Genomic DNA, 27,193 nt, shown 5'->3' on the forward strand with positions numbered 1-27,193 from the left:
AAATTTTCTGCCGTAGCAAAGAAAGGTATTACAGATACTGGACTACATTTGATTGTTAGGTCGTCTAACAAAACTGGAGTAAAAAGTGAAAGGACTTCAACTTGATTGAAAATAATTCAATGCCTAATATAATAATTTAATAATAATAATAATTTGTCCAGTTTTTCTAGTCCAGGTATATTTAATATTATAATTGTATTTCTTGTAATAGGAAAGATTGTTTGGAAAGACGAGAAATTTTTTTTTATCGTACTTTCTCTCGATGTCAGAGGAGCGTACAATATTTTGCGAAATAACTTGAGACTTTCCCTAAACGCGCGCCAGTCAGGTTTTCACTATTCCCGCGATATAAGTATGATGTGAAATCATTGTACCTCTAGTATCGTGGAAAAAGACGGACGTCTTTTATTAGTTGATCCAACTATTGTAGTTACTGTGACATTTTAATTTTTTAAAACTCAGTGTCTTCAATTAAATAAATCTTTTTAAAATGTTTAAAATATTGTGTTTTTTTTGTTTTTTATTATTTGTCATTTCAGAATCTGTTGGAAAACCAATGATTTACAAACGAAATCAGGATAATATTTTTGAACCTGGTAAATATATATATATTTATTAAATATTAATTAATGCCCAACATAACAAGTTGTAATAAAATTTTGAGAATAACGTTATAATTATCGAAAAATTTTCAAGAAACTTGAATATTTTGTTAATGGAAAAATCTCGAATACGCACTATTAACTGCAGCTTAAGCAATCATTCTGTAGATTTAACATTACTTCAATTGAATAATGATAAATTAGTAAAAAATTGATCAGTAAAATAAAAGTTTTTAATTAGCTCGAATAGAAATAAAAAAAAAAAAAAATAACAATTCAAAATTATAATAACGATGACAAATATGAGAAATAGAGGTGTGATGATGTCATTGGCGCGTGGGTTTAAAATATAGCAAGACACGGTCTTGACCAATCCTTATTAAGGCTGTTCTTATTAAATTTTTGAATACATAAAATTTAAAATTATCCAGTATAAATTGTAAGAAAAATAAATTTACACGGAGAAAAGTGAGACTCAAAAATTCATGAAATAATAACAGAAAAAATACATCAAATTTTATTATTCTAGTCTACTAAGCTTACAACAGGCAATTTGTTTGTTAATTAGTGTCATCTATACTTATAATATTTGTAGTCTAGCATAACAAAATTTAAAATCATATTTTTTAAAATTATTTTTAATAAAATAAAATTATTTAAAATAAAAATTATTACTGAGTAAAATTAGTTTTGTAGTGGCCAATTTTATATATAGATTCTAGCACACCATTTTCTATCAATCTATTTTTATTATTTATAATGCCAGGAAAATACAAATTTGTAAGTTATATTTCTTGAGAGAAAACAGAGAGAGAGATTTTACTCTCAACAGAAACTCACTAGTTTAGTGACATGGTACAGGATTGAGGAGTCAGATTTCGAAGTTCACTTTTTTTTCGAGTCCCGGGCGCGATCACTGGTCCTCATAATTTTTCATAAATTCCCTATCCACACATCTGGTAGACCGTAAATGAAATGAAATTTTATTTACACATATTTATCGAGTTATCATTTGTTTTATTCAAATATTAAAAACTATAGTATATGTAGTAAAAATCGTTATTATTTTATAATATTTCACTGACCAAAAATGAAAATCATGATGTTTATTTGTCTAATTCGTTGCAAAAATACAGTTACTGTAGCGCACTCAACAAATTTTATTATGCTGGCACTATAATTTTTGTATACATACTTGTAATATAAAATACCTGCGGCCAAATAATTAATTATTATTATTGACTTATTGAAAAATTAATGATGAATGCATTAAATACTAATTAAACTATATAATCATTATCAAATTGTAAATAATTTTTGTTCGAATTAAATAAATAATAGAAAAAGTTATCGAAATTGTAAAAATTTCCATGAAATATTAAATACTTTAAAACTACTTTGCTAGTATTATAATTGTGATATTAATTTATTATTATCTGATATGTTATCATAAAAATTCGTTCAAGTATTTTATTTTTTGGGGCATTTTCTTCTGTGCATCGATTACTCTAAATAATAAAATTACTTATCTGTTGTTATTATTTAGTCATGGTTCCTGTATCATCTACGGTGATTCCATTGCCAGCTTATAAAGACAAATATAAATATGGTTTTACTTCAAACGATAAAAAGGATTTAACAACATACAATTCCGAAGGACGTATTAAGTTAATCACAGGTAATATTAATTGGAACAGTTTATATTTTTTTAAATAACTTCTTGATGTTAATGGAATTGATTGTTTTGTTTCAGCAAAAAAACGAATCGATAAGATTTGAAGTTTTTTTTATTATTTTTGAAAAAGATGAAACGTTATTTTTAATATTATCAAGTTTAACATAAATCTTTATGATCAAGTACAAAAAGCTTTGAACCAAAAAAAAAAAAAATAACCATTTATTTTTTTATCAGGATTCAGTTGTTGTTTAATTTACCATACAGATAATCAAATTATATTGACAAATATATTTTAAATTCTTTATTATTTTTACCAGTATACAATTATATGTAAGAAAAGAGAATTTAATATGAAACACATAATAGTAGAAAAGATAAAATTAATGAATTACAAATAAACATATTTTACTTAATTGTTAATTTTTTTTGCTCTGTTAATAATATTATTTTTATGCGATATCCATAGGTTGTTCAACAGCTGTAAAAAAAAAGAAAACAATATATTGACAACTTATTATTATTCATATAAAATGTAAGTGATATGTTTGTTAAGTGTTCATTCAGGGAATCGGATTGAAAAGAAATGAAAGTCATATTATCGGTTAGATTTTTATAGACTGTAGTTTATACAAAATTTCACGCAATGAATCAAGTAAGACACCTACAAAAATTTTTTTTAACATATTGAGTAATTGTATGTACTCTAAATTTTATCGCATGCCTCGAACGCATAGCGATTTTTTTATTATCACCATCATAAAAAAATCTAAATCCACTCGGGTTAAATTATTTCAACCGATAATTAAAATATATACTAAAATTATCGAATATTTTAATATTTAACCCTAATCCGGTGTCGCTGTATTCAGCACCCGTCAACGTTGAAAATGGGTCATTAGCGTCCGCCGCTTATTTAACTATGATATTCTGTAAGGAAAAATCTGAATGAATTCGTAGGTCTTCTTTGGACTTCTAACTATGTGATAGAGTTGTTGCCAGCCCCGAAAATCCCTTTTTTAATAAACATTTCCATCAAAATTCGGAGGCATGTAGGCTCTTTACAGTAGAATATTTGGACACAAACGACCCATGTTCAACCGATTAAGGTTAAATGAATTTATTTCTATAATCATTTAAAATAAAAAATATTAAAGAGTTGTTTTAATAAACGGAAATAATTAATTTATTCAAAAAAAAAAAGAATTCTAAACTTGGATGAAATTTCTCGTAAATTAAGAAAGTATCAACTTCATCATGGACAATTATATGCAGCTTTCTCCAGAATATTATCATTCGAATCTTTAAAAGTTTTCGTTCAGAGCCAACGTTTTAATACTGGAAGAAATTTAGTATAAAATAATTTGAAGGTAAAACATTCTTATGTAGTAAGATAAATTTAATTTTACGTGAAAACATCCACGAAAAATTTTCTTTTAATTTCGATGAACATCTTTTTGTAAAAGATTGAATTCCCCACAAAAAGGTTAGGATCGTCAAATTTGAAACTTCGAAAGAAAAAAAATTAAAATCCTCCAAGTTGATAAAATTAAACGATTTTTTCTGTAAGCTTCATTTGTTTTTCTTTCTTCTTCATGAGATCAATGCATTTTTTTTTTTATTCTGACTAGTGAGAGCTTGTAAGAGATTCAATTTTCTACATAAATGGAATGATTCCTGTTGTGTGTTAAGTAAATAGAGCAAAAGTTACACGTTTTTGTAGTATGGAAAAATACAAAATTTTTTATATATCATTTATTTTTAACGAATTTCGTCGATAGGTCGATAAAATTAATTTGTCTAAACCGGGTTTAAACTCTTATTCTTACTAAATAAATTACTCATATTGTTTAATGATAATTAGAGAATTGAATTTCGTAAAAGATCTCATTGATCGAAATGAAAAAAATATTTTTTTCATTTATTTACTGAAAAAAAACGTTAAGAAATTTAAAGTTTATAGAAAAAATCGTATTTTTTTTTTGGTAAAATTTGAAGAGCTGTAATTTTTTTTCTGTTAAAGTTGCGAACTCGATGATTCAAACCGTTTCTGTGGAGAATTTAATTTTCTATAAGAATATGTTTATCATAATTAACAAAAAATTTTTCTACATTCATTTAATACGAAAAAACTTGTTAAGCGGCAGCTCAATGTTCGAGATATTAAGCTGATTTTCAGAAGGATTTTTTTTTATCTCAAAGTAACTTTTGAGACTTTGAGACTTAAAACTTTTTTTTTTTTTTTTTTTCATGAAACACCCTAATATATTTATTAGCCATTACCGGCCTGCTTTGCTAGGCATGAGTTTATCGGGCATCCAATACTATTTTTAACTAGGAGGTAACCGACTTGCTATTTGGTACAGATGGTTCTCAGGCTACTTTTATATCGAAAAGGAACGAATACTGAAAAAACTAACTCCTGAAAGAACGGAAAGAGGTGTCGAAAATAGAAATACTTATTTTTCAGCTATACGTCCTATCCACTTAAAATTGTAGTAAAATGATTTCTAAATTTTTAAAATTTCGACTCACTTGCATTAAATCGTATTTATTATTTTTATACCACACCAACACATTATAAAAAGCACATTAATATTAACAGGAAACACTAATGAATAAACCTGTTGCTTTTTATAAGTTGTGCAATACGTTTAATAAAATTTTATGAAATTTAAATTTATTTATTTATTTTTATTTAAATTTTATAAGATTTCGTAATATTTTATATAATTTTTATAAAATATTATTTTCACGGTTATAGTGATCTCTGAAGATCCTCAATAATCTCGAATCTCCGGTTAATTTAGATATATGATGATATCAAAAGATTGCTAATAATCTCTTTAAATCCGCAATATTATCAATGGAAATCTATTCACATCTGTTGAAAAAAAAATTTCTGGCAACTATACACTCTCTCTTGAAGAACTTGCTATTGAGTGCTTCTGTTTAGTTTAAGTTTTGATTATAATATGAGTACAACATGAACCACAAGTTGGCGTAAATCTAGTGCCGTTAATAGAGTGCAAGTTAACACAAAATGTTACCTGAAAGTTGCAAGAAAAAACTTGAAGAGCTGAAGTTTACTTCCAAATTGACGATAAGTTAACATTAACTATTTTTACATTCGACTTTTGTAGTCAACTTTATGTTAAAATTAGGAAGTAGATTTTCATCAGCTTGCGATACCATAGTAAGTTACCACTTCTGTACTTAGCACGGTAGTATACAAAATTAATAGATTGAAATGAATTTCATCCTCACGAAAAAATGTAATTTTATAGTAATAAATTATGGAAGTTTTTATAATTGTATTTTAACAAAGAATATAATTAATGTTTTCATGATACCAGCATCGAAACTTCAAGTTTCAGCGTCTCTATTGCCAGTCGAAATAAGCTAATTGCACACCTCAAGCGCGAAAGCGCTGAGGGTGCTTTATGATCGCTCTAAATTTTTAGTCCAATGCCGCGAACAAATAGTAACAAACGCGTAAGTTGCGAATATCATCCGTCAGCGAGCAGAAACAAAATTCGTTCATTCCTTGGGAACAAATAATGTTTCCGCCCGATGACTGAAGGCATTGGCAATTTAAACTCTGGTACTTGTAATTTTTTTAATAATAATTATCTCATACCATTTATTTTTTTGCGTAAATGACAGTTCTGACTTTGTGATTAAGTTTTATAAAAATGAGTGTAAATAATAAATAGTATTTGCTTAATTACGAATTTCAAATCACAATTCACGCTTACGTTAATACTTAATCACACTTTTTTTTCCATAAATTTCATGATCAAATAACTTAAAACCTACTCGACCGATTGATTTAAGTATTGATGGACCGTTTTGAATATCGTGAGTCCGATCTAAATCAATCGATTTGTTCTTAAGCTATGAAACATTCACATACATATACTGGGGCATTACTCTAAAGATAATCAAAATCTTTTGCAGGATCAGTGTCGACATTCGCAAAATCTTATATCCCTAAAATCGGACTCAAAGAATTTTCCTTTTTAAGAAAAATCTAATTTTCTTATTGCCAAGTGTGAAATCCTAGGAGTTGTGTCGATAGGTTTGACAGAAAATGTTTTGTATACACAATAGCATGATTTATACTTACGAAGTTCGTTGAATAAAAAGTCGTCTTGATATTCTTTCAGAAATTGAGTAGATCTATTTTCATCCAAAAACAGTGAATAAACTCGTTTTACATCATCAATACTAACCTGCAAATAAGTTTAATAATTTGTTATTAATAAAAAAAAAAAAAAAAAGAGCCATCCGGCTATACCCGGAATGGAAAAGTATATTCCGTATTTTAATCAAGTTAAAAATATAATTTTAGGTAGATTTCATGAAAAAATCTACATAATATGTTTTATATTCTAATATATAAATTAAATATCAAATTGACTTTGTAATATCATTTGAATAATGAGTGTTCATTTTTTTTTTTAAATATTTTCCATTTTTGAAGCCCTACGTCAACTGAGAAACTCTCGTGTAGAGTTACATTTCTATCTTTTAAAATTCGTAGAAAAAACCAAAGAGACTTAATTACGATCTTACGAAATCGATTATTATACCTTTGAAACGTACGTCATAAAAAATAAACTAATCAATTAAAAATAAAGTTATAATGGTGTTAATTAGTGCTTATTTCATAATGTATACCATTAATTTTACGAAGTTGATTTATATCGTATCATTCAGAAGTAATTCTGATGATAAATCCGCAAAAATAAAATTCTTGGATTTTTTTTTTTTCAAGTTTTCAAGATTCAAAGGATTAAAAGAAATCGTTAAAATAATAATCTATACAGCGGATAATATAACTAATCGCACGAACTTTGAAATCTATTTTACAAAATTGAGTTATAACTTTTGGCTCAAAAGTTATTCAAAGATACAGCGATAAAAGGTAATTTCTATGAAATTCAAAAGAAAACTTCAAATACCCACAACTTCCAAATTAATCGACTGATTTTCCTCATCTTCGAAAGTGATCACGGTAAGGTAAGTGACCCCTCTATCGGCCAGGCCCTTTTTATTGGCCACTTAGTCGAAAAATCGATATATTTCCATAATAAGTAGGTATTCATGCGTAAATAGTTTTTCAAAAAAAGTAAAATTAATCTAGTTTCGATTAAACATACTTTGATTATTGTAAAAATTCATTTTATAATTAAAAAAAAAATAGTGGTGTGTCAAATGTGATTTCTGGTGATTTCTTATCAGGTAGGTTGAGGTTTCTTGTTTTTTCAATAACCGATTACTAATTAAAAATAACAATAAAAGTCCGATTTTTTTTTTGTAATCTTATTAGCTCGTTTCATAGTAATTTTAGGAGTTAACAATTTAATGATTTTTGTCTAATTTAAATTAAAAATAAGGTGTCCGAATATAGATACAAGAAAATTACCTCTGTATGCATTATCGGCCACTTTAGTTTTATTTTTTTTCAAGTTATCAGCATGTATATGCAAAATATTTAATTTAATTTGTTAATGTCAAAATACATAAACAAATTGATTGAGTTATACTTGAAAATAAATATAAATATTTAGAATAGATGTAAATAAATTATAAACATTCGAGCAGCTCAAATTTTATCTATAAGGTGGCCGATAAAGGGGACATCAGAAATTAAAGTTATTTTCATTTATTATTCAATTTCTAATAAACATTTTTTCATATATTGTTTTTTAATTTGAAGTTAAATGTATAAGTTTCAAAATTCTATTACTATTTCATACATGAATTGGTTTTTTATATTTTAATTCTTAATTCGAAAAAAAAAAAAAAAAAAAAAAAAAAAAAAAAAAATACGCTTAACTGGCCGATAGAGGGGTCACTTACCTTAATCGCCCAAATAAAAAGTGTACCGAATTTTATAATGATCCGATAAGAACTGCAGCCACAATCACTCGGACATGGCGCGTTATGTCACATATATATATTGTAACGAAAGTGAAACTGATCTTTTTAAATATTTGAATATCTAGAAAACAAATGGCTTCTCTTATTTTATAGAAACGCGACTAGTCATTTAGTCATATATTGACAAGTAAACAGCGCATATCTGTATCTTAATAAACTATCTTTCTTTGCCTTTTCTTTTATCGCTGTAATTGTGGTGTTGTTATTTCTAATATAAGTGTGTTGTTATTGTAACATAAGTGATAATAATTTATAAGTTACTAATGATTACAATATATATAAACACGCTTTTACACCGAAGGTTTTTTTGGCATTTCTCGATGAAATAGAACATGTAATAACAAAATTTTTTGAAAATTGCGACATAAGACTCTACAAGAGCTATATTTCTAAAGAAATGTACCTAAAAATAACAAATAAAATTTAATTAACTTACTTCTGTGCTTTTTCTTTTGCGACTAACTAACGACGCTGTGGTAATAAGCTGAATAGCGTATCTTAACGATGTTTCTAAAGCAATTCTAGTCAAAACTGTAAGAGCATCATCAGCCATTTCACAATCTTCTTCTTCGCATCGAATTTTCAAAATTTCTTTTAGATCTTTTTCTTGATATGGACTAGTTGGAACAATAATCATACGATCAAGAAGATCGATTGGAATGCCATGAGGGCTTTTATAATTAGTCCCTCGAATTCGGGTTATTCCTCTGTTAGTAGCCATAATTACGATAGGTGCCATTTCATTTTCCAGAGCACGATTAAGGAATGAAAAACATTCCATATCAAGCATATGAACTTCATCAATGAACAAAACTCCTGGTACAATTTCAGCTTTACCTTCTTCTCTCCATTCGACAACTTTAGCATTAATTTGCTCTCGTACTTCAGACTTTATTTCACCTGTATCTCCAGAAAACAATGCCAAAAATCCATGAGTTCGGCTATTAATAACATCGACTTCATGCAACGAAACAGTATGTACGACTTCTTTACGCTTTTGTAGCTCTCCTTCAGGACATTGCACAAATCTAGTCTGTGATCCTGTTGCGTCATAATCTCGAGCACGCGTAAATGAACGTCCTAGTCTGTTGATTTTTCCTGTTGCTTTATCAATTGTGATTACATCTCCGGCTTGAACCTTTTCTTTCATCAAGCTATCAATCATTTTATTACCCAAATCATAAATAGTTTCCATTTCCGTTGTTTTAAGAGTCAACTTTCCAACTTTAGCTCCAACCCCAGTAGCTGGCCTATCAATTTGGATTTCAACAACTTCACCTTCTATTATTTCTGTTTCTTCTTTTATTCTTACTCCAATAGATTTCCTGATAGCCTGAGTCAATGCTTCAGTTTTGCTCATTTCCAATGAATAAATTTCTGATCCAGCCATTGATGTAAAAGGTGTGTCTTGACCTAAAGCTTGAGCCAGTCCCATAGCTATAGCTGTTTTACCTGTACCTGGTTGTCCAGCAAGCAAGACAGCACGTCCTGCTATTTTTCCTTCTTTAATCATCTCCAGGATAACACCAGTAGCTCGTCGAGCAGTAACTTGACCCACCATACCTTGAGAAACCTATTTCCAAAAATTTAATAATTAATTAATTATAAATAAATTTTTTCATCAATTTCAAATCAGTTTTAATTATAGCTGGTAAACTTACATGACGTGGTTCAAGACTGTCATCTAATCCTAAACCTCGGATGTGAGAATGAGCCCCAATCCGTTCAATTCTTGTTATCTCTCGTACTTCTTGTACTTTTGCTGCTGCTACGGCCTAAACATAAAATAAAAAATTTTAAGAAACTTTTTTTTTTACGATTTTGTGATATAGATTTAGTTGTAACACATATTATGTCATATATTTATGGTAGTAGTTTGGTAACTCGCGCCGTTTTTCATGTTTTTTTTTTTAGGAGCCTTTTTTTTTAAAAAAAAAAGAACAAATGAAAAGTTTTGCATTTTTAATGTTTTTATTTACATCTTAAGGTAACAAAAAAAAATTTGTTTGAGAAAATTAAATAATTTATTATTATTATTATTGTCGCTTGAAGTTGACGCCTCAAAAAAAAGCGCGTGGGTGGCCCGGTTGATATTGACTCTTGAGGACATCCGAAATTAAAAATTCTTGATTAGTCTTAATCTATAGACATGTCATTCTCATCGGAACTAGGATTATGAAATTTCATCGAAACATAACGAAATGGCGGACTTTGAAAAAAAAAGTCTTTTTTTTTTTCGAATACAAAGGGTTGTAAAATGAAAAGTTAGGGGTGAAAAAAATTAATCCTAGTCCAGTACTAGTGTGTAGAATCACCAGTTTAAGTTTCAGACCAATAGCTTGAATAGAAAAAAAAAAATATGACCCGAGCCGACCGTAATAACGTTGTTTCGAGATAAACGCGTTCAAAGTTCCAGTAATTTTCGGCGCGCAACTATGAGGCGTTCTCGAAAACTCGTTGCAACTCCGTTCCCATTTCGAATTCCAGTTTGAAATTTTAACAGTATTTTCTCAATATATTGTACTTTCGAATTAAGCAAAAAGAATTTTCGATTTTTTCAATCCGAATTACCAGACTACTGCTTTAAATGATAAGAATTATTTATAGTTTATGCAAAAAAAAAAAAAAAAAAAAAAATGTACTTATATATAATTCTAAATAGTTGTAGGAATCAAAAAATTAGTCAATATTTTAAGATGAGTTCAGACGAATTTTATCCAGTTTTTTTCTTAGCTAAAAGCTCTGAACAAAAAATAGTAAGCAGAGATACTGTATCATGATATAATCTAGTAATCTCAGCTTTATTTTGTTAAAAATTCCCATTTTTTTAGAAGAAAAATTTGGACAAAGTTCTCATTCAATTTGTAAGTTCAACAAAGAAAGTACCGGTCAACCACCTGAGAGTGAAAGACAGAAAAGGACAAAACGCTAAGTAATAATTCAATTGGATGTTGTCATGGCAACCAACAAATGTTTAGATTAAATGTAATTTTTTGATGAAATAATCAAGTAAATGTCTGTTTAACTCTATATCAATCATAGTTGTCAATATTTGTCATAAATGAAAACTTCACACTAGAATATTATCTTAGTAAACTAGTGAATAAAATGCATTCGCTAACCTATAATTAATAAAACACGCATGACTATAAATTATTTTGATGTAATAACATAATTATTTAAGAACATTTTGATTAATAAAAAAATATTTTAAAACATTATAAATTATTAAGCATAACTATTGACATTTAAAATAAGTTTAATGTAATAATGAAATAAATAATAGTCTTACCGCCATCGTTTCGTTCAATTACATTAGCTATTGGCTATTGGTTTTTTTCTTTTTTATTACTTTTAATGGTTCCCCAGCTGGCCTGAGAGAGCGCTCTCGTATGCTACCCTACAGCCAATGATAACACTGTAGTTTTTTGAGTATTGCATTTGGCGCGGATTGTTCTTCCAATTCAAAATATTCATTGGGCATTTCTATTTATTGTTGTAATGTGTGTCAGGTTGAGTGTATCCTTGATTTCTATTGCAAAGCTTGTAAAAGATTTTAATACTTCAGTATCTTCGGAGAATTTGATTTTTCTAATGTCATCCGGAGGTTTTATTTGAAAGTTATTTATAAGTGCATATATATTTATGGGATTAGAATGATGAAAATCTTCCGACCAAGTTCATCTGATGCTGTAACGATAATCAAAAATAAATTTGGGCAGACTTAATACTGGTAGAATTATTGTTGGGTAGTGATTATTATGGCAAACGCAAAAAAGCGCTCTTAAAGTTATTAACAAATGCATGCAAGCTCCCTCTTTTTTTTCAAAAGCAATAAATACTTGTTCTAATAAAAGAATGAACTTGGAATGAATAGTGGGAGTATGGAAAATAAATGCTAGATTGTTGAGTGCTGGTGATGGGACGGACACTCTTTTGTTAGCATGAATGTATAGTAATCCCAACGAAAAAGTCGTCCTGAAATGGATAGTGGGGGTATAGGAAATACGTGCTAAGCATGTGCTAAGTAATGGTAGTGGGTTGACGACTTTTTGGTTGAGACAACTCACGACTATACCTGACTACAACTATGATAACTACTTGTCTACCTCTATAGGCCCATACACAACTAATGAGGTTTTTTTAAATTTTCCCTTAAGAGGGGTCGGAACTTTTTTCTCTATAACACTCAAGTCAACAAACGGAACTATCCTTGTTGCACTTGCGCAATAAATGGAAACTTTGTCCACGTTTTTCTCTTAAACGAATGAATATTTTTCAAAAATCAAAACGTAGACTGCTAGTTTATAGAGTAATACATCGAGCTTCGTTCTTAGTTTTGTGTTTAGAGGTTTAGTTTGAGAGAAAAGCTTGGACAAAAATTACTGTAGACTCTCCTTTATACTTGAATATTTATATGAATAGATAAATATATATATATATATATATTTATGTATGTATAAACAACATATACAACACTGTTTTGCAATATAAATGTAAAATAACAATGTATTGTTACACAAAGCTGATAAATAAAGAGGTTTTATGAATTAAAGCAGGTCCATACCCTTGTTGTCAAAATACTCGGCTATTCAAACTTTAGTATAATCTAAACTAGATAGAGACCCAGGCATTAATAACAACAAGTACATTAGATGTAGGCTTAAAAATGATTACGAGAATTTTTGTTATCGTCGTTATGGCTAACAACTTTTAAAATGAGATGACCTAGTGTATGTTGCTCTAAATTGGTTAATAAAGAAATTCAGTAATTATTACGTATATATTTATATATATATATCGTATTGAAAGCTCCTTACTCCGACCTAGGTCTTATTTTCCACGCCCCACTATATGTATAAGATGCACGAAAAAGACACGAAGCATGTACTATAAAAGCCGAAAATAACCGAAAGATTCAACTAGTTTGACCTTTTTTCAAACCTTTGATGACCTTCACTCTTCAAAACCTAAAGATCGGTCGTGGCATAAACTCGTGTTTTCATCTGCCAAGTTTACAAAACTTCAATTATTTTTAATTTTATAAAAAGTACGTATATTCAACTAAAGTTTTATTTATTTATTTTTTTGTGTATATTATTATAATATTAAAACTTCTATAAACAGTTATAATAGTTAAATAAATATATCATCTTTCTCAACATTAAAATTAGTATATTTTCATATTAGTGTCTAAGATGTAATCTTGAAGCAGCGGCTGATAATTATTTGTTTTGTAGAATTTTTATCATTGAAAATAATTCGTTAAATTATATAATGCTGCTATTTTTGAATTTAAATATAAATATTTAAATTTTTAATTAATTATTTATGATTACGATTGAGCTCATTAAATAATCTTTTTTTATGTATTTATTTGAAAATTGCGTCATATATTTGATTTACTTATTTTAAATAGGTTCTTATATAAATTTATGATTTTATTTCTTGATCAAAAATCGATGCCAAAGGTCATTTGACGTGAATCTAAAAAATTATTTCTTATTTGTAGGTACTTTAAATATCGATACACTCGAAATCCTTTCATTAATATTTTTTAACAATATTATAAAATAAAAAATGTCTCGAGAACGAGCTTCACGGCGATTTTACAGAATGGATAGCTTACATGATTTATCTGTATATATGGATCGTGGTCATAACGCTGAACAAGAAAATCGATGGAGTTTTGAAGTAGCATGGGAAGTTGCTAACAAAGGTATGGTAATAAAGTAGCCCTCACTGCTTAAAAAAAAAAATAGATTTTCATAGATGTATGTAGAAGACCTATACTTGACTATAGTACTTTCTCATAGAACTCATTTATTCTCATAAAACCTCTATGAAAATTTATGAAAATCTACTGGATTCTATTTTTAAACAGGGACATAAAAAAAAATCTGTGTGGGAATCCAGCTTAGATTTCCACATGGCGTTTTCGGATGAATTCCCATATGGTTTCCTATAGGAATTCAGCATAGATTCATATGTGGATATACATGGTTTACCATGTATATTAAATTTTTATATAAAAATCCAGATAACGAGGTTCCTATATCGATTTCTAACATGGGAAATATATCCATACTTTCCTACATAGATTCCTATATAAATCCATACTTTCCTATGTTGATCCGCATGGATCCTTATGTAAATCTATAATTTCTTATATGGATTTCTATGGATTCCCATAAAATCCTACATGGATTTTTTGAATAGGGAGTTCTTTAATTGACTTATAAAAGTTTTATATGATTTTCTTAATTACAGTCGGTGGCATTTACACTGTAATTAGGTCGAAAGCTTATGTATCAACTGAAGAATTGGGAGATCAGTATTGTATGATTGGGCCTTATAAGGAACAATCTGCTAGAACTGAAGTAGAAGAAGCTGAATTTCCTCCTCATAGTCCTTTAAGGAAAGCTGTTCAAGTTCTGAGAGATCAAGGATTTAAAGTATATTTTTTTTTATAATTAGCTATTAAAAAAAAGAATAGATGTGATTAAATTTTTGATAAATTAATACAGGTAGTTACTGGTACTTGGTTGGTCGATGGCAATCCTCAAGTGATTTTGTTCGACATTGGAAGTGCAGCTTGGAAATTAGATGAATACAAATCAGAATTATGGAACACTACGAACGTTGGTATTCCACATTTAGACATTGAAGCTAATGATGCAGTAATACTGGGTTATCTTGTATGTCAATTTATATCAGAATTCAGGTAAACATAATTTGATAAAATTTATTATTGTATTTATGCAAGTATTTCAATCAACTATTAATTTTTAATCTATAATTAAATATAGAAAAGCTGCAGAGGAATGTTCTAGTGTTCAGCCAAGAGTGTTGGTGCATTGCCACGAATGGCAAGCTGGTCTTGGCCTGGTTGCCTTGAGAACCAGACATGTTGACGTGGCAACAATTTTTACTACTCATGCAACACTTTTAGGCAGGTATCTGTGTGCCGGAAGAACAGATTTTTATAATAACTTGGATAAGGTAAATATTTTTAACATTTTTTAAAATATTTTTCACTATAACAAGAAAATATTCTAAATATGTTTTAGTTCAACGTTGATGAAGAAGCTGGTAAACGTCAAATTTATCATAGATATTGTATGGAACGAGCAGCAGCACATCTTTGTCACATATTCACAACTGTTTCGGAAATTACTGGAATAGAAGCTGAACATTTGCTGAAACGTAAACCAGATATTATTACACCAAATGGTTTAAATGTAAAAAAATTTTCAGCAATTCATGAGTTTCAAAATTTACATGCTGTAAGCAAAGAGAAAATTCACGAATTCGTTCGGGGTCATTTTTATGGGTATGCATTTTAATAATAAAATACGATTAATTAATTTCTTGCTAATAATTATTATTATTTTAGACATTTTGATTTTGATCTGGATAAAACTTTATATTTCTTTACTGCTGGGCGTTATGAATTTGGAAATAAAGGAGCTGATATTTTTATAGAAGCTTTAGCTAGACTTAATCATTATTTAAAAACTTCAAAACCAGATGTTACAGTAGTGGCATTTTTAATTTTTCCTGCGCGTACAAATAACTTTAACGTCGAGTCTTTACGGGGTCATGCTGTAAGTAAATAAATAATAGTTATTATTTTAAAGTAGAACAACTTATAGTTTATTATAAAATTAAATCGATACAGGTCACTAAATCATTAAGAGATACAATCCATGTAATTCAACAAAATGTTGGTAAACGAATGTATGAATCTTGTCTTGCTGGGCGATTACCTGATGCTATGAACATGTTATTGAAAGATGAGATTATTAAAATTAAATGGTAAAACTTGAGTTGCTATAAAATTTTTTAATATTATGTTAATATTTTTAATAATTTCTTCTAGCTGTTTGTATGCATTGCAACGAAATGGCTTACCTCCAGTTACTACACATAATGTCGTTGACGATTGGAATGATCCAATCTTAAATGCAATCAGAAGATGTAATTTATTCAATACCATCCATGATCGAGTTAAAGTAATTGTTTTTTTTTAATCTGACGAGTAAAAATTCTTTAAAATTTTTTGTTTAACTAAATATTTTATGTACATTATAGATAGTTTTTCATCCAGAATTTTTATCTTCCACAAATCCATTATTTGGTCTTGATTATGAAGAATTCGTAAGAGGATGTCATTTAGGAGTATTTCCGTCGTATTACGAACCGTGGGGATATACTCCAGCTGAATGTACAGTGATGGGAATTCCAAGTATTACGACAAATTTATCTGGGTTTGGTTGTTTTATGCAGGAACATATTGCTGATCCTAAGAGTTACGGAATTTATATTGTTGATCGGCATTTTATTGATGTTGAGTCTAGCGTTCAACAATTAGCTCATTACATGTTTGACTTTGCTCGACTTAGTCGACGACAACGAATTATTCAAAGAAATCGTACGGAACGTTTGAGTGACATGCTAGATTGGAGAAATCTTGGGATTGTAATTTTATTTTTTTTTATTTTTATAATTTAAAAGTGATAAAAAACTTTATTAAATAATTATATATTTTTTAGTATTATCGTCAAGCAAGAATGAAAGCTCTAGTAAAATTATACCCAGAATACACTTCTGAACTAGATGACATGAGTGTTGGTCAATTCAACTATCCGAGACCATTAAGTGAACCTCCGTCACCTTCTTCATCTCGTGTTACTACACCTGCAGCTTCAGTTCATGGTTCCGATGAAGAAGATGAAGTAGACGATGAAAAAGAGGTAAAGATATAGAATCCAAAATTTATGTTAAATAATTATTCTTTAAATTTTTCATTGATTATTTATAATTTTATTTTTCCAGCTTGCAGAACTGAGACAAGCAAATGAAAGATAAGATGATATTTTTACTTGAATGAAAATACTACACCGATAGAAGTAAAAATTTGAGCCAAATAAGATTTATTAATAGTTAATAAATGGCTTATTTGAATAGAAAGAAATGACACATCGAGTTAATTAAGCAAGGTTATGACAAATAATTTATAGGACTGTTTAATTTTATTTTTTTAAAGAAAATAATACACAAAATTAATTTGAATTGAGGATAAAAGTTATTATACAAAATATATAAAAAAATGAAACATCATAATAAATCTCTACTAACGATCACACTCATTCCATTCGGGGTTATAAACATAAAGTGGCACGGTAGTCAAATATGAGATTTATTAACTATCAATAAATCAATATTTGAGGCAAACAAATACTTATTTCAGCCAAATAATGCTGAAAAACTGTTTCAAATAAATACATTTATTAATATCAAAAAAAATACTTCTATCAGTGTAAATAATCAATTAAAACTATGACACTCAGAGAATTTTACGGTATTTTTTAAATAAAAAATTTATAGAAAAATTGATGAGAGTGAATGTAGCAGATATGAGTCAATTTGTAAATTTTGAATAAATAAATAAATTAGTTAAAATACTTAAATTGAAAAAATTCCACGTACTGATTTTTCAATTATCTAAATAAGAATTTTTATAACTTTTAGTCTACTTACATTTTATTTATTTATTAAAAAATTTAAAAAATTGACAATTGTCAGTTGCACTCACACTCATAAAAATTATTATAATAATCAATGTGCATTGTAATTTTGACGAAGCAACAGATTAAATTATATTTTAAAAATATTTACTAGCTGTATTGTGATTGATTATGTCAAATTAGAATACTTGGTAAAATATTCGTAAAAAATAAAAAGAAAACAATAAATCAAAGAAAAAATGATGATAAAACAAAAAAAAAACTGAAAAAAATAGGTTTGGTTCATTCGTAGGCTCAACATACATACAATCACTCAGTAACAACAAAATATTAGCATATTCATTTGGTAAAATAAATTATAATTTATTGATTTGAATAAATCACTGTTAACAATAATAAAAACAGTCTATTTACTAAAGTTATCAAAAATTTTATAAGCAATCAAATACATATCTATAGTTATAATACAAAAAAAATTCACAAGACGTTACACGCGGAGATGTTCGTTTATTTACGCCTCAATATATCACGTAATTGAATATTTTTAAAATGAGATGTTTTAAATATATATCTTATATTTCGAATGAAAAATGACTGATACACTTGATTATTAATTTATTTACTAATAACTCTTTAATTTTTATGTGTATTTAAAAATAACTATTGGATGTATGTATCATTTAAGGTTGAAGGACTAGTATTTTTTGGCTCAGCTATCAGTACTAGAATTAACGAAAAGAACCGAATATTTCCAAATAAATTCGAATTTTAAAGATTTTTTATAAAATTACCATGATGTGTAGTACCAAGTTTTAAAAAAGTTTGAATTTTTAAATTTAAATTGATAAATTTCTCATTGCATCTAGATTTTGTTTAGTTATTTTTTAATGTAAATACTAAAATAAAGTAAGAGAAATTTCGATAAGTCTGAAATATTACTATGTGATATAGTAAAAATCTCTTGGAGTATATTTTAATAAAATTACTAAAACAAATAGTATAATTCGTAAGAATATCGAGTTGTCCCACCGTTACCTAAAATTTTTAAGTAATTTTTACTATAAAATTCTCTGCGTGGATAAGTTTCATTATTTATTAATTTCTCCTATATGAGAACCATTCATTAATTGTTATTGCACTGGTAATTTTCTTAGAAATTAATTTTTTCTGTAATTCTCATTTTTATCCAATATTAGATTTACTGTTATTACTATTTTTTTTTTTTTTTTTTCATTAAGGAGGGTCGGCAATAGTTTTTTTTTGAGTATTTCTTTAAAAAAAAAAACTATACTCAAAACGACGAATGAGGCTTGATACTATACTCGATAATTTACGTTTATATTTTTAAAAATTTTTTCTTGTCTGAGAGAAAAACGTGAACAAAGTTTTCATTTACTGTGCAAGTACAACAAGGATAGTACCGTTCGTCCACTTTAGAGTAATAGAGAAAAAAGACCCGACCCTTCTTAACAGTTTGAATTTTTTTATGTTGACTGTAAAAAGTGAGTAAGATTTATTAAACGCTTTTTTGTATTGATAAGAACAAAATGATATTTTAATATAAAAAATATTGTATTTTAATATAGAAAACATTACATTTTAATGTTAAAATGTTTTTTTCTAGAAACGTTTATTCAACTTTATGACTGCAATAATTTTATATAGAATTTTATTTTATTATAAATCATGAATATTTCAATTTAGAAAAAACTGTTATTTCTAGTAAAAATTTAATATATTTATAATCAGAATCTTTTATTGAGCATTCCAATCAATTATTTCATAAAAAAATCCTTCTAATAATCCTAATCCTTGAAAAAATATTTAAAATTTTTAATATTTTGAATTTTACGCTACTTACATTCAATTTTAACTTTTACTTGACTGAATTTCTTTCTTGAAAAAATTTTTCGACTTTCTGATTGTTATTTGATTAATTGCTTAGTAATGATTCTTGCAGGAATTAATAGACAAATTTAATAAAGGTCCCTATATGTGATTTCAAATATTGAACATAAAAAAAAAAAAATTTCAAATAGGGTAGAGGTACCATTTGTGGCCACTGCTCCATTTTTGGACATTTAATATTTTATTTTAATTAATGAAAAAGAGTAAAAAAAAATTTCCATTTTAATAGTGGGACAAAAGTATTCTAAAAATATTTTAAAAATTAATTATGATATTGCATCTTTTAAAATTTTTTTTTTTTTTTTTTATTAAATGCATAACTACAATCTGTCTAATGACAATAAATAATTGAAATGAAAGAGTAAAACGTGGAGATTAGAGCTTTACCAAATGGTAAAATACTCTCGTGTGGATAGAATATTAGAAGCGCTGAGGGAGGTCCAGGGTCTCCATAAGCTCATTTCTGGGCTCTAGGAGGTCTTTCACCAATGGATTCGGATGTTTGTGGAGTCTGACTTGGTGTTTTGTGCTGTAGCGCGAGATTTCCTCTTCGACTGACAAATTAATTTATTTAAATTTTTCAAGTGTCCAAAACTGGCCCTAAAGTGGCCAAAAATAATACCTCTACCCTATACCTCTATCAATTGACATTTGTATTCTTTGATAACTGATATTTTTTTGACAGTTATACTTCTCAAGTGGATATTTTGCACGAAATTTAGGTACCGACAATTTCCGATATAATGGTTTTCCGACATACGGATCTATGGTATTTAAAATAATCCGCGTATAATATCTGTACAAAAATTCAGATACCTCAAATTCTACATAAATTTTTCACATAGAAATCCCGGTACTCAGGTTCCTATATGGGTTACCCGTGCAGGAATCCATATATTCAAGTTTCTAGATGTATTTCGTCTGTAGGAATTTGGATACCTATAGTTTCCAATGTGAATTTCCTATATGAAAGATTCATATGTGGACTACCATGGATTCTTATGTAAATCCATACTTTCCTATATGGATTTTCATACAATCCTACATGGATTTTTTTGATAGAGATGCTATTTCCGTGTAAATATTATAAATAAAAAATATTAAAAGTAAGTGTTTAAAAATCACGCGATGCCAAATTCCTTCTTCATTGCTGGTAGACCATGTCAAGTAACAAAACCCGCAGCAAAAATAGGACAGGTTTCATCTTCTCTGTTATCATGTAAACAACAGAATTTAAGGATTAATTTTTTCGTATCCCTCCCTCCTGATTTTGTATGATTAGTGAATACTACCTCTTTGAACAGCCGATAGCTACACTTTTTTTTTATTAATGCTCAACTCTAGAGCCTGTGTACGAATATTTTTCGTAGTGTTTCCACCGATGCATTTATACATTAATTTGCGATACAATTTTTGTCATTTTTATGCGACTGATTATATAAAAATGCTCTTGACAGTATGATTATACTTAATCCACTCTAAAATATTCTAATGTTATGTTATTCGACGTATATTAATGCGTTTTATTGTAGATAATTTGAGGTAGACCCGGTGTTATGATGTCATTCAAGTTTATTTATTGGATTTAAAAAAATTACATTTTAAAGTTAATATTGTAAAAAATCTAATTTGATTTCCAATGAAATATTTAAATTTACAGGATGTTTTGATCTTAATTATCGATTTAAATAAAAATGAATAGTTCATGCTAATTATCCATTCAATCTGAACATAATATAATAACAAATATATATTAGTACTGTATTGCTGATGAAAAATACAATATCTATTAAAATTACTTTAACGTTGACTGTATGATGAAAATAATATATTAGCGTATATTTCCAACTTAAGTAGAACAAGAAGAAAAAAGTTTACAAAAACTAAAAAAAAAAAAAAAACAGTGTTATAGAAAAACTAATTATTAACATAACATTTTTATACATATTCAAATATATATATATATTTTTTCTTTTTTTGAATAAATATAATAAATAAGATATTTTCATTGAAGAAAAAATGAATAAATTTTTGAGATTCCATATCATTCTTCTCACAGTTTATATTGTTTTTTTCTTTCCATTTAATTGTATTATAATTCTTAATATTGTTACAAAAATTATAATTTTTTTTTATGAATAAGAAAAGCATTGATACTAAGTTTAACTAAAACAAACTATAATGGCACGATAAATTATAAGATATTAAGTATGAATTAGAATGCCATAAAAGTCATTATAAAATTTTCAATCAATGTATTTTTACATAATAGAGTATTAAATGAAATTATAATGATAAAGTGTTTTTTCACTATACCTGCCCCAAAAATTGAAATTCCTGTCCTGCTTAGCGGGAAGAAAGTCGTTCTGTTCTCTCTTGAGAGAAAAAATGATAAAAATTAACGCATGCGATATTTTTCCCGTAAACAGAGGCAATTTAGTATATTATATATCAAGGGAGAAAAGTAGGACATTCTATCCCGCGTGTGGCAAGCATGGCAAACACAAGGATTGGGACGTTCTACCTTCCTCCGTGGTGTGTATACGATTTTTCACCAGACCTGCACCTGGAAGTTTAAATTTTTGCCTTTGTTTGTGGGAAGAATGGCGTATGCGCTAATTTTTATCATTTGTTTTTCTCACAAAAGAGAAAAGAACGACTTTCTTACCTCTAAACCGGGCAGAAATTTAAAATTTTGGCGCAAGTATGGTGGAAAAATTCAAATTTTTAGGTGCAGATATGGTGAAAAAGGGTATTTACACCACAGAGGAAGGTAGGACGTCTCAATCTGAGTGTTTGCCACGTACAAGGCAATTATACACGCGAATTGGAATGTCTTACACGGATAAATTATTCTCGTTTGAAATGTTATGGTATCGTAGTAAAGCCGAACCATGTTGGTCACCTGCGCAGAAATCGAAATAAACATATTGCAAAAATTACTAGGGCTATAGTAAAATGGACAACGATTATATAACAAATTACTGTAAATATTGTAAATTTTATTATGACCATAGTAATTTTTGCAACATGTTTATTTGAGTTTCCGTCAGGTGGGAAACATGGTTCCGGCTTTACTGTGTCACTATTCACTATAGCAGTTTAACGAGAATAATTTCTTCTTGACTTTCCTCACATGGTGTGTAATATACTATTTCTTCTAAACAGCCAATATTTTTTGCTAAATACATTTTCGTGTCTTTTTTTATATCTCTAGTTGATTGTTTTCTTTTCTTTTTTTTTTTATTGTGTAATGATTTTTCGTTTAGCGTTTGAGCATAATCGATTTAAATCCATTAAATTGGCGAATGTATATAAAAAAAAAAAAACGACTATACCATAGCAATTTTTTCTACATTTTTTCTCATCATTATCAATTTTACTTTATTTATAAAGTTATATTAATTGAAATATTTGCATTAAAAATGTCTATATGCATCAATTCCTATCCGATAAAAGTTTACATCAAAATATATATATAATTTCATTACAAGAAGAGATTTAACCTAAAAATTATTATTATTATTATTTTTTTTCTAATCGTTATATTATATGATAAAATAAAATATGTATAAAAAAAAACTTATTTTCTTGATTGATAGTATTTACATAAATTATTTTTAATAAATGGCTAAAAAAAATCAATATCCTTAAGTATTTCTCAATATCTCATTTCCAAATAAATAAATTCGATTAAATTAGTAAAAGTTAAATGTTTAATTTCTAGCATATCAATGATAATGTATGTTTTAAGTAAATTATAAACAGTATTGCCTTTGGTTATATAACAGACGAAAATATTATTACCGTTATAGTATATAACACAGGTGATACACAAAATTTTATTAATACTACGAGTCTTTAGTTATTGGCATTTGTTGGCATAGAGCCTGTTACTAGTTTTATCGTATTTACTTACTTATTATTTAACACAAATAATATTATTATATTTTTTCCCGATATTCATGTACATATTATATTATAGATATATACTACAGCGGTAAATTAATTCGACTTTTCTATTTTTATCGTCATTTGAATTTGCTTAATTAATAAAGTAAGTGGAGAATTAAAATTATTTTCTATTTAATATCAAATGAATCCAAACTGTGATGAAAAAAAAAATCATTAATGGTTAATGAATATGACGTAAAAACGAATAATGAATATTATAATATTTTCTTCGCTAATCTTGACATATTATTTAAGTATTGACTTGTACAATGTTACAATTGCATTATTTCCAATATGGCTCAAAAATAGTATTTTATTAATGAATAATAAAAAACGATAAATATTTTTATTAATGACAATGACACGGTATCGTTAGATTGATAAACAAGCTTAGGGAAATTTATTTAATTTAATTATTGGCAAGAGAGCAATAGTTAAAACCACAAACTAATTTACATAATTAAGTTTTTGTGGCAGTTTAAATGTTCTCTCGATATTATTATTACTAAAATTTTAAAATATATTGTTGCTTATATATGCTCTAGGCGTGATTTGGTTGTGTACCACTCATTCTTTGTTGCATCATACTCAATAGCATTTCCGAATATTGTTGCATTATATTAACAACTTTTCCCTGATCTTGGCCTGCCAATAATTCTTTAAATGTTTCAGTTGCTTCATTAACAACTGAAGGATCATTGTCAGTAGTTTCTTTGTTAGTTGTGCTAGCTGCAACAAGACGAAGTGTTTGCATCGCTTCATTGACTGATGACTCTAAACCTCGAAGCATTGTATCTCTATCAATAGGTTCAAGCACAGAATTTGCAGAACTATCCATCGCTAGTCGTTTATACAATTGAACTACATTATCTGCAGTTCTCGTCAATTCATCGGCAATTGTATTACATAATTGAGGGGATACTGAAAGTATAAAATGTTATTTAAGTTAAGTTGAATCTCTGATTTCAAAAAATGAGTCGAAACAATTAGAAATGATTCAAAACAATTCAATTTTAATACTATATAGATATGCATTCATCATTGAGTAAATTATTTTTTTTAATCAGGGACATTAATGTTTTCATGATACACTAGCATCGAAACTTAGTTTTAGTGTCTGTACAGCCAGTCAATACAAGCTAATTTCAGCCCAATGCCGCGACAGAAAAAAAAATTTTCCGTTATTTGTGAAGAAAAAGAAAATGCACAGTAAGAAGATTGTGTACCTGTGTTAAAAACGGTCCGTGTTAAATTTTTTTGAGTCAAATCAACACATTTCACTGTATTACTTAAAAATTTTGTATCGATTCACTATTTAACACTTTAAAAGTGTTACCTAATACAAAAATCCAAATTATCAACAATAATTACAACAACAACAAAGTATATTACAAAAATTACAGTGAAGTCAACATTTTACAAAACGTAAATTAAACTTAAAAATTCTAATTATTAATATATTAAATTTACCATTTACTAGAATTTGGAATGTTTATCATACTAATCAAAGAGATTTAGTTATAATTTCTAATTATTTTATGTAAGGTAAAAGACCTAGTACCCAATCAGGGTACTAATAAGTCTCTTATCTTACTATAAAAATTATTTTCATAGTTTTCAGGGTTTTTATTTTGGTAAAAGAAATTAATTGATTTACAACAAAAAAATTAATTGATTTAACTTTTGATAACCTCCAAACAATATAGAAATTATATTTTAAGGGCATAATCAGACAGTATGGTCCACTTTGTAAAAATATGCAATGACTTTCAATTGTCATAACCGAATGAAAATTTGATTAATTGAATCGCCATATCCTATTACCGTCATTAATCTTCGTCTTTTTTTGAAAACACTGTGAAATAAACTTCTTACTTTTTAAACATCTACTTAGACACAAGTCATAAATAAATTATCGAAAAAAAAATCAATTCATATAAAAAACGGTTTAAAACTTAATTTTCTAGAATAAAATACTATATATATCAAAATATATGAAAATAAATAAACGCATTACTATAAATATACCAAATAAATTTTAATATAGTTAAATAAATGAATAATAAAATATACCAATAATTCCAAATAAAAACTGAAAAATAGAACGTTTAAAAAATAAATGAACTAATAAATATATTTATAAGTATAAAACTCATCAATAAAATAACAATAAAACAAAGAAACACTAAAAATAAACATCTGTATAATAAATCGAGCAAAATAAACTTACATCTTACAAGCATGAAAATAAGCTCATGAATAATAAACATAACCATTTTTAAATAAAATTTTTTTTAATAATAATAATTTACTGATTCAGATAAATTAACTGGGTACTCCCTTAAAATGAATCAGTGAAAAGTACTCCAATCAGTGAATATTCACTGCATAAATAGTCCCAAGTATATCATTAATTGAATGAGTGATATACTTGGGACTGATTCGCAGTGAATATTCACTGATTTTCAGGTCTTTTCGCTGATTCATTTTAAGAAAGTATTATATAGATTATAGATCCATATCATAGTATATAGATTTTTTTTAGATTAAAAAATGTCCCTATTTTTATAAATAACACTTGTTTTGTCGATTTAATTAATTTTTATTTGCCAAAATCATGGTTAAATGGATTTCACTTTGAAAACTGTTCAAGTACTGGGTACTTTACCTTAACTGCGGTGCCCTTTTTTAAATTAATGCTCCAACTTTTTTATTAATCAATTAATAAAATTTCAATACGGTTTTAACAGTTCAAGGTCATTGAATATTTTTTTAATAATTGGGGGGGGGGGGACTATCTGAGAATACTCAATGAATATTCATGGTACAAAAATAAAATATAAAAGTTAACATTTTTTTGTGTCGTCATCGACATTTAAAAAGTTTTGAATTTACTTGTCGTACTTCCCAAATTTTGTGTTGAAATTTGAACAAACTTAGCGTTGAAATTCAACACAAATAGTCTGTGTTAAAAAATAAAATGAAAATTGTATGGACCGTTTTTAACACACAGCTTATGGTGATGTTACCACAATATTTTTTACTGTGTGTTTCTGCCCGCTGAAAGCCAATTTCACTTTTGATTTCAGCTCTAATACTTGTCATTTGTTTATTAGTAATTTTATATCTCTAATTTTATTTTTGTAAGTGACAGTTCTGATGTTTTGATTAAATTTTATAAAAATGATAAATAGTATTTACAGTTTCTGCTTAATTATAAATTGCAAATCACAATTTACAATAGTTGATCACACCATTGGTCTTAAACTAACTTGTTTCTGGCACTAAAACTTCAAGTTCCAATGCATATAATCATGAATAATATAGTTAAGTGTGTGACACAGAAAGAAACACGATTTCAGACTGCGAGTGATGTCAGCCTTCGCATACGACTTGGGCAGCCAATTTCGCCCTAATCTGATATCATCTTATTTCATCCCTTGTCATAAAAATACTATTTTAATTTTATTGCTCATGCATTACAAATGATATAAGATTTAAACAAATTTATTTTGTATCATGCAACTTATTATATTTATATCTTATCAAATCCTTATATGATCATGTGATTATGC

At 27.5% G+C, this 27,193-nt stretch overlaps 3 protein-coding genes across 14 annotated transcripts in view; 1 reads left to right on the forward strand and 2 right to left on the reverse strand.

The window, feature by feature from the left end:
• Positions 1-2,718: 2,718 nt before the first annotated feature.
• On the reverse strand, positions 2,719-11,673 carry LOC130671626 (ruvB-like 2). The gene is made up of 5 exons (XM_057475645.1): positions 11,519-11,673; positions 9,888-10,001; positions 8,663-9,799; positions 6,407-6,512; positions 2,719-2,758 (listed from the first exon to the last, which is right to left on the reverse strand). Exons 1-5 carry the CDS (start codon positions 11,522-11,524, stop codon positions 2,730-2,732), a joined length of 1,392 nt encoding a protein of 463 aa, XP_057331628.1. The 5' UTR covers positions 11,525-11,673; the 3' UTR covers positions 2,719-2,729.
• A 1,422-nt stretch (positions 11,674-13,095) lies between these two features.
• Positions 13,096-19,072, forward strand: LOC130671625 (glycogen [starch] synthase). The gene is made up of 12 exons (XM_057475644.1): positions 13,096-13,276; positions 13,739-13,945; positions 14,497-14,681; positions 14,754-14,950; positions 15,036-15,228; positions 15,297-15,559; positions 15,623-15,833; positions 15,908-16,044; positions 16,109-16,241; positions 16,321-16,707; positions 16,782-16,982; positions 17,065-19,072. The coding sequence occupies exons 2-12, from the start codon at positions 13,807-13,809 to the stop codon at positions 17,095-17,097; spliced, it is 2,079 nt and encodes a 692-aa protein (XP_057331627.1). The 5' UTR covers positions 13,096-13,276; positions 13,739-13,806; the 3' UTR covers positions 17,098-19,072.
• Positions 19,073-22,950: 3,878 nt separating this feature from the next.
• Positions 22,951-27,193, reverse strand: part of LOC130671623 (mitogen-activated protein kinase-binding protein 1) — a 32,515-nt gene continuing 28,272 nt past the window's right edge. For 11 of the 12 annotated variants that reach the window (XM_057475633.1, XM_057475632.1, XM_057475638.1 and 8 more), the window contains one exon: positions 22,951-24,539. In XM_057475633.1, the coding sequence (XP_057331616.1) occupies positions 24,160-24,539 (380 nt within the window). In that variant the 3' untranslated portion in view covers positions 22,951-24,159. The remainder of the gene's footprint in view (positions 24,540-27,193) is intronic. The other variant, XR_008990544.1, reaches the window with a different exon arrangement.

Source organism: Microplitis mediator, chromosome 7 (assembly GCF_029852145.1).
Source record: "Microplitis mediator isolate UGA2020A chromosome 7, iyMicMedi2.1, whole genome shotgun sequence".
NCBI classification, from domain to species: domain Eukaryota; kingdom Metazoa; phylum Arthropoda; class Insecta; order Hymenoptera; family Braconidae; genus Microplitis; species Microplitis mediator.

Excerpts from the sequence above, each read along its gene's own strand:
- LOC130671626 (XM_057475645.1), bottom strand. Across the intron at positions 9,800-9,887 it reads ACAGTCTTGAACCACGTCAT|GTTTCTCAAGGTATGGTGGG; the intron begins GTAAGTTTACCA and ends TTTTGGAAATAG. Across the intron at positions 2,759-6,406 it reads CTTTTTATTCAACGAACTTC|CTGTTGAACAACCTATGGAT; the intron begins GTAAGTATAAAT and ends TTTTTTTTACAG.
- LOC130671625 (XM_057475644.1), top strand. The coding sequence starts at position 13,807 with ATGTCTCGAGAACGAGCTTCACGGCGATTTTACAGAATGGATAGCTTA. Across the intron at positions 14,951-15,035 it reads CAATTTATATCAGAATTCAG|AAAAGCTGCAGAGGAATGTT; the intron begins GTAAACATAATT and ends AATTAAATATAG. Across the intron at positions 16,242-16,320 it reads CCATCCATGATCGAGTTAAA|ATAGTTTTTCATCCAGAATT; the intron begins GTAATTGTTTTT and ends TGTACATTATAG.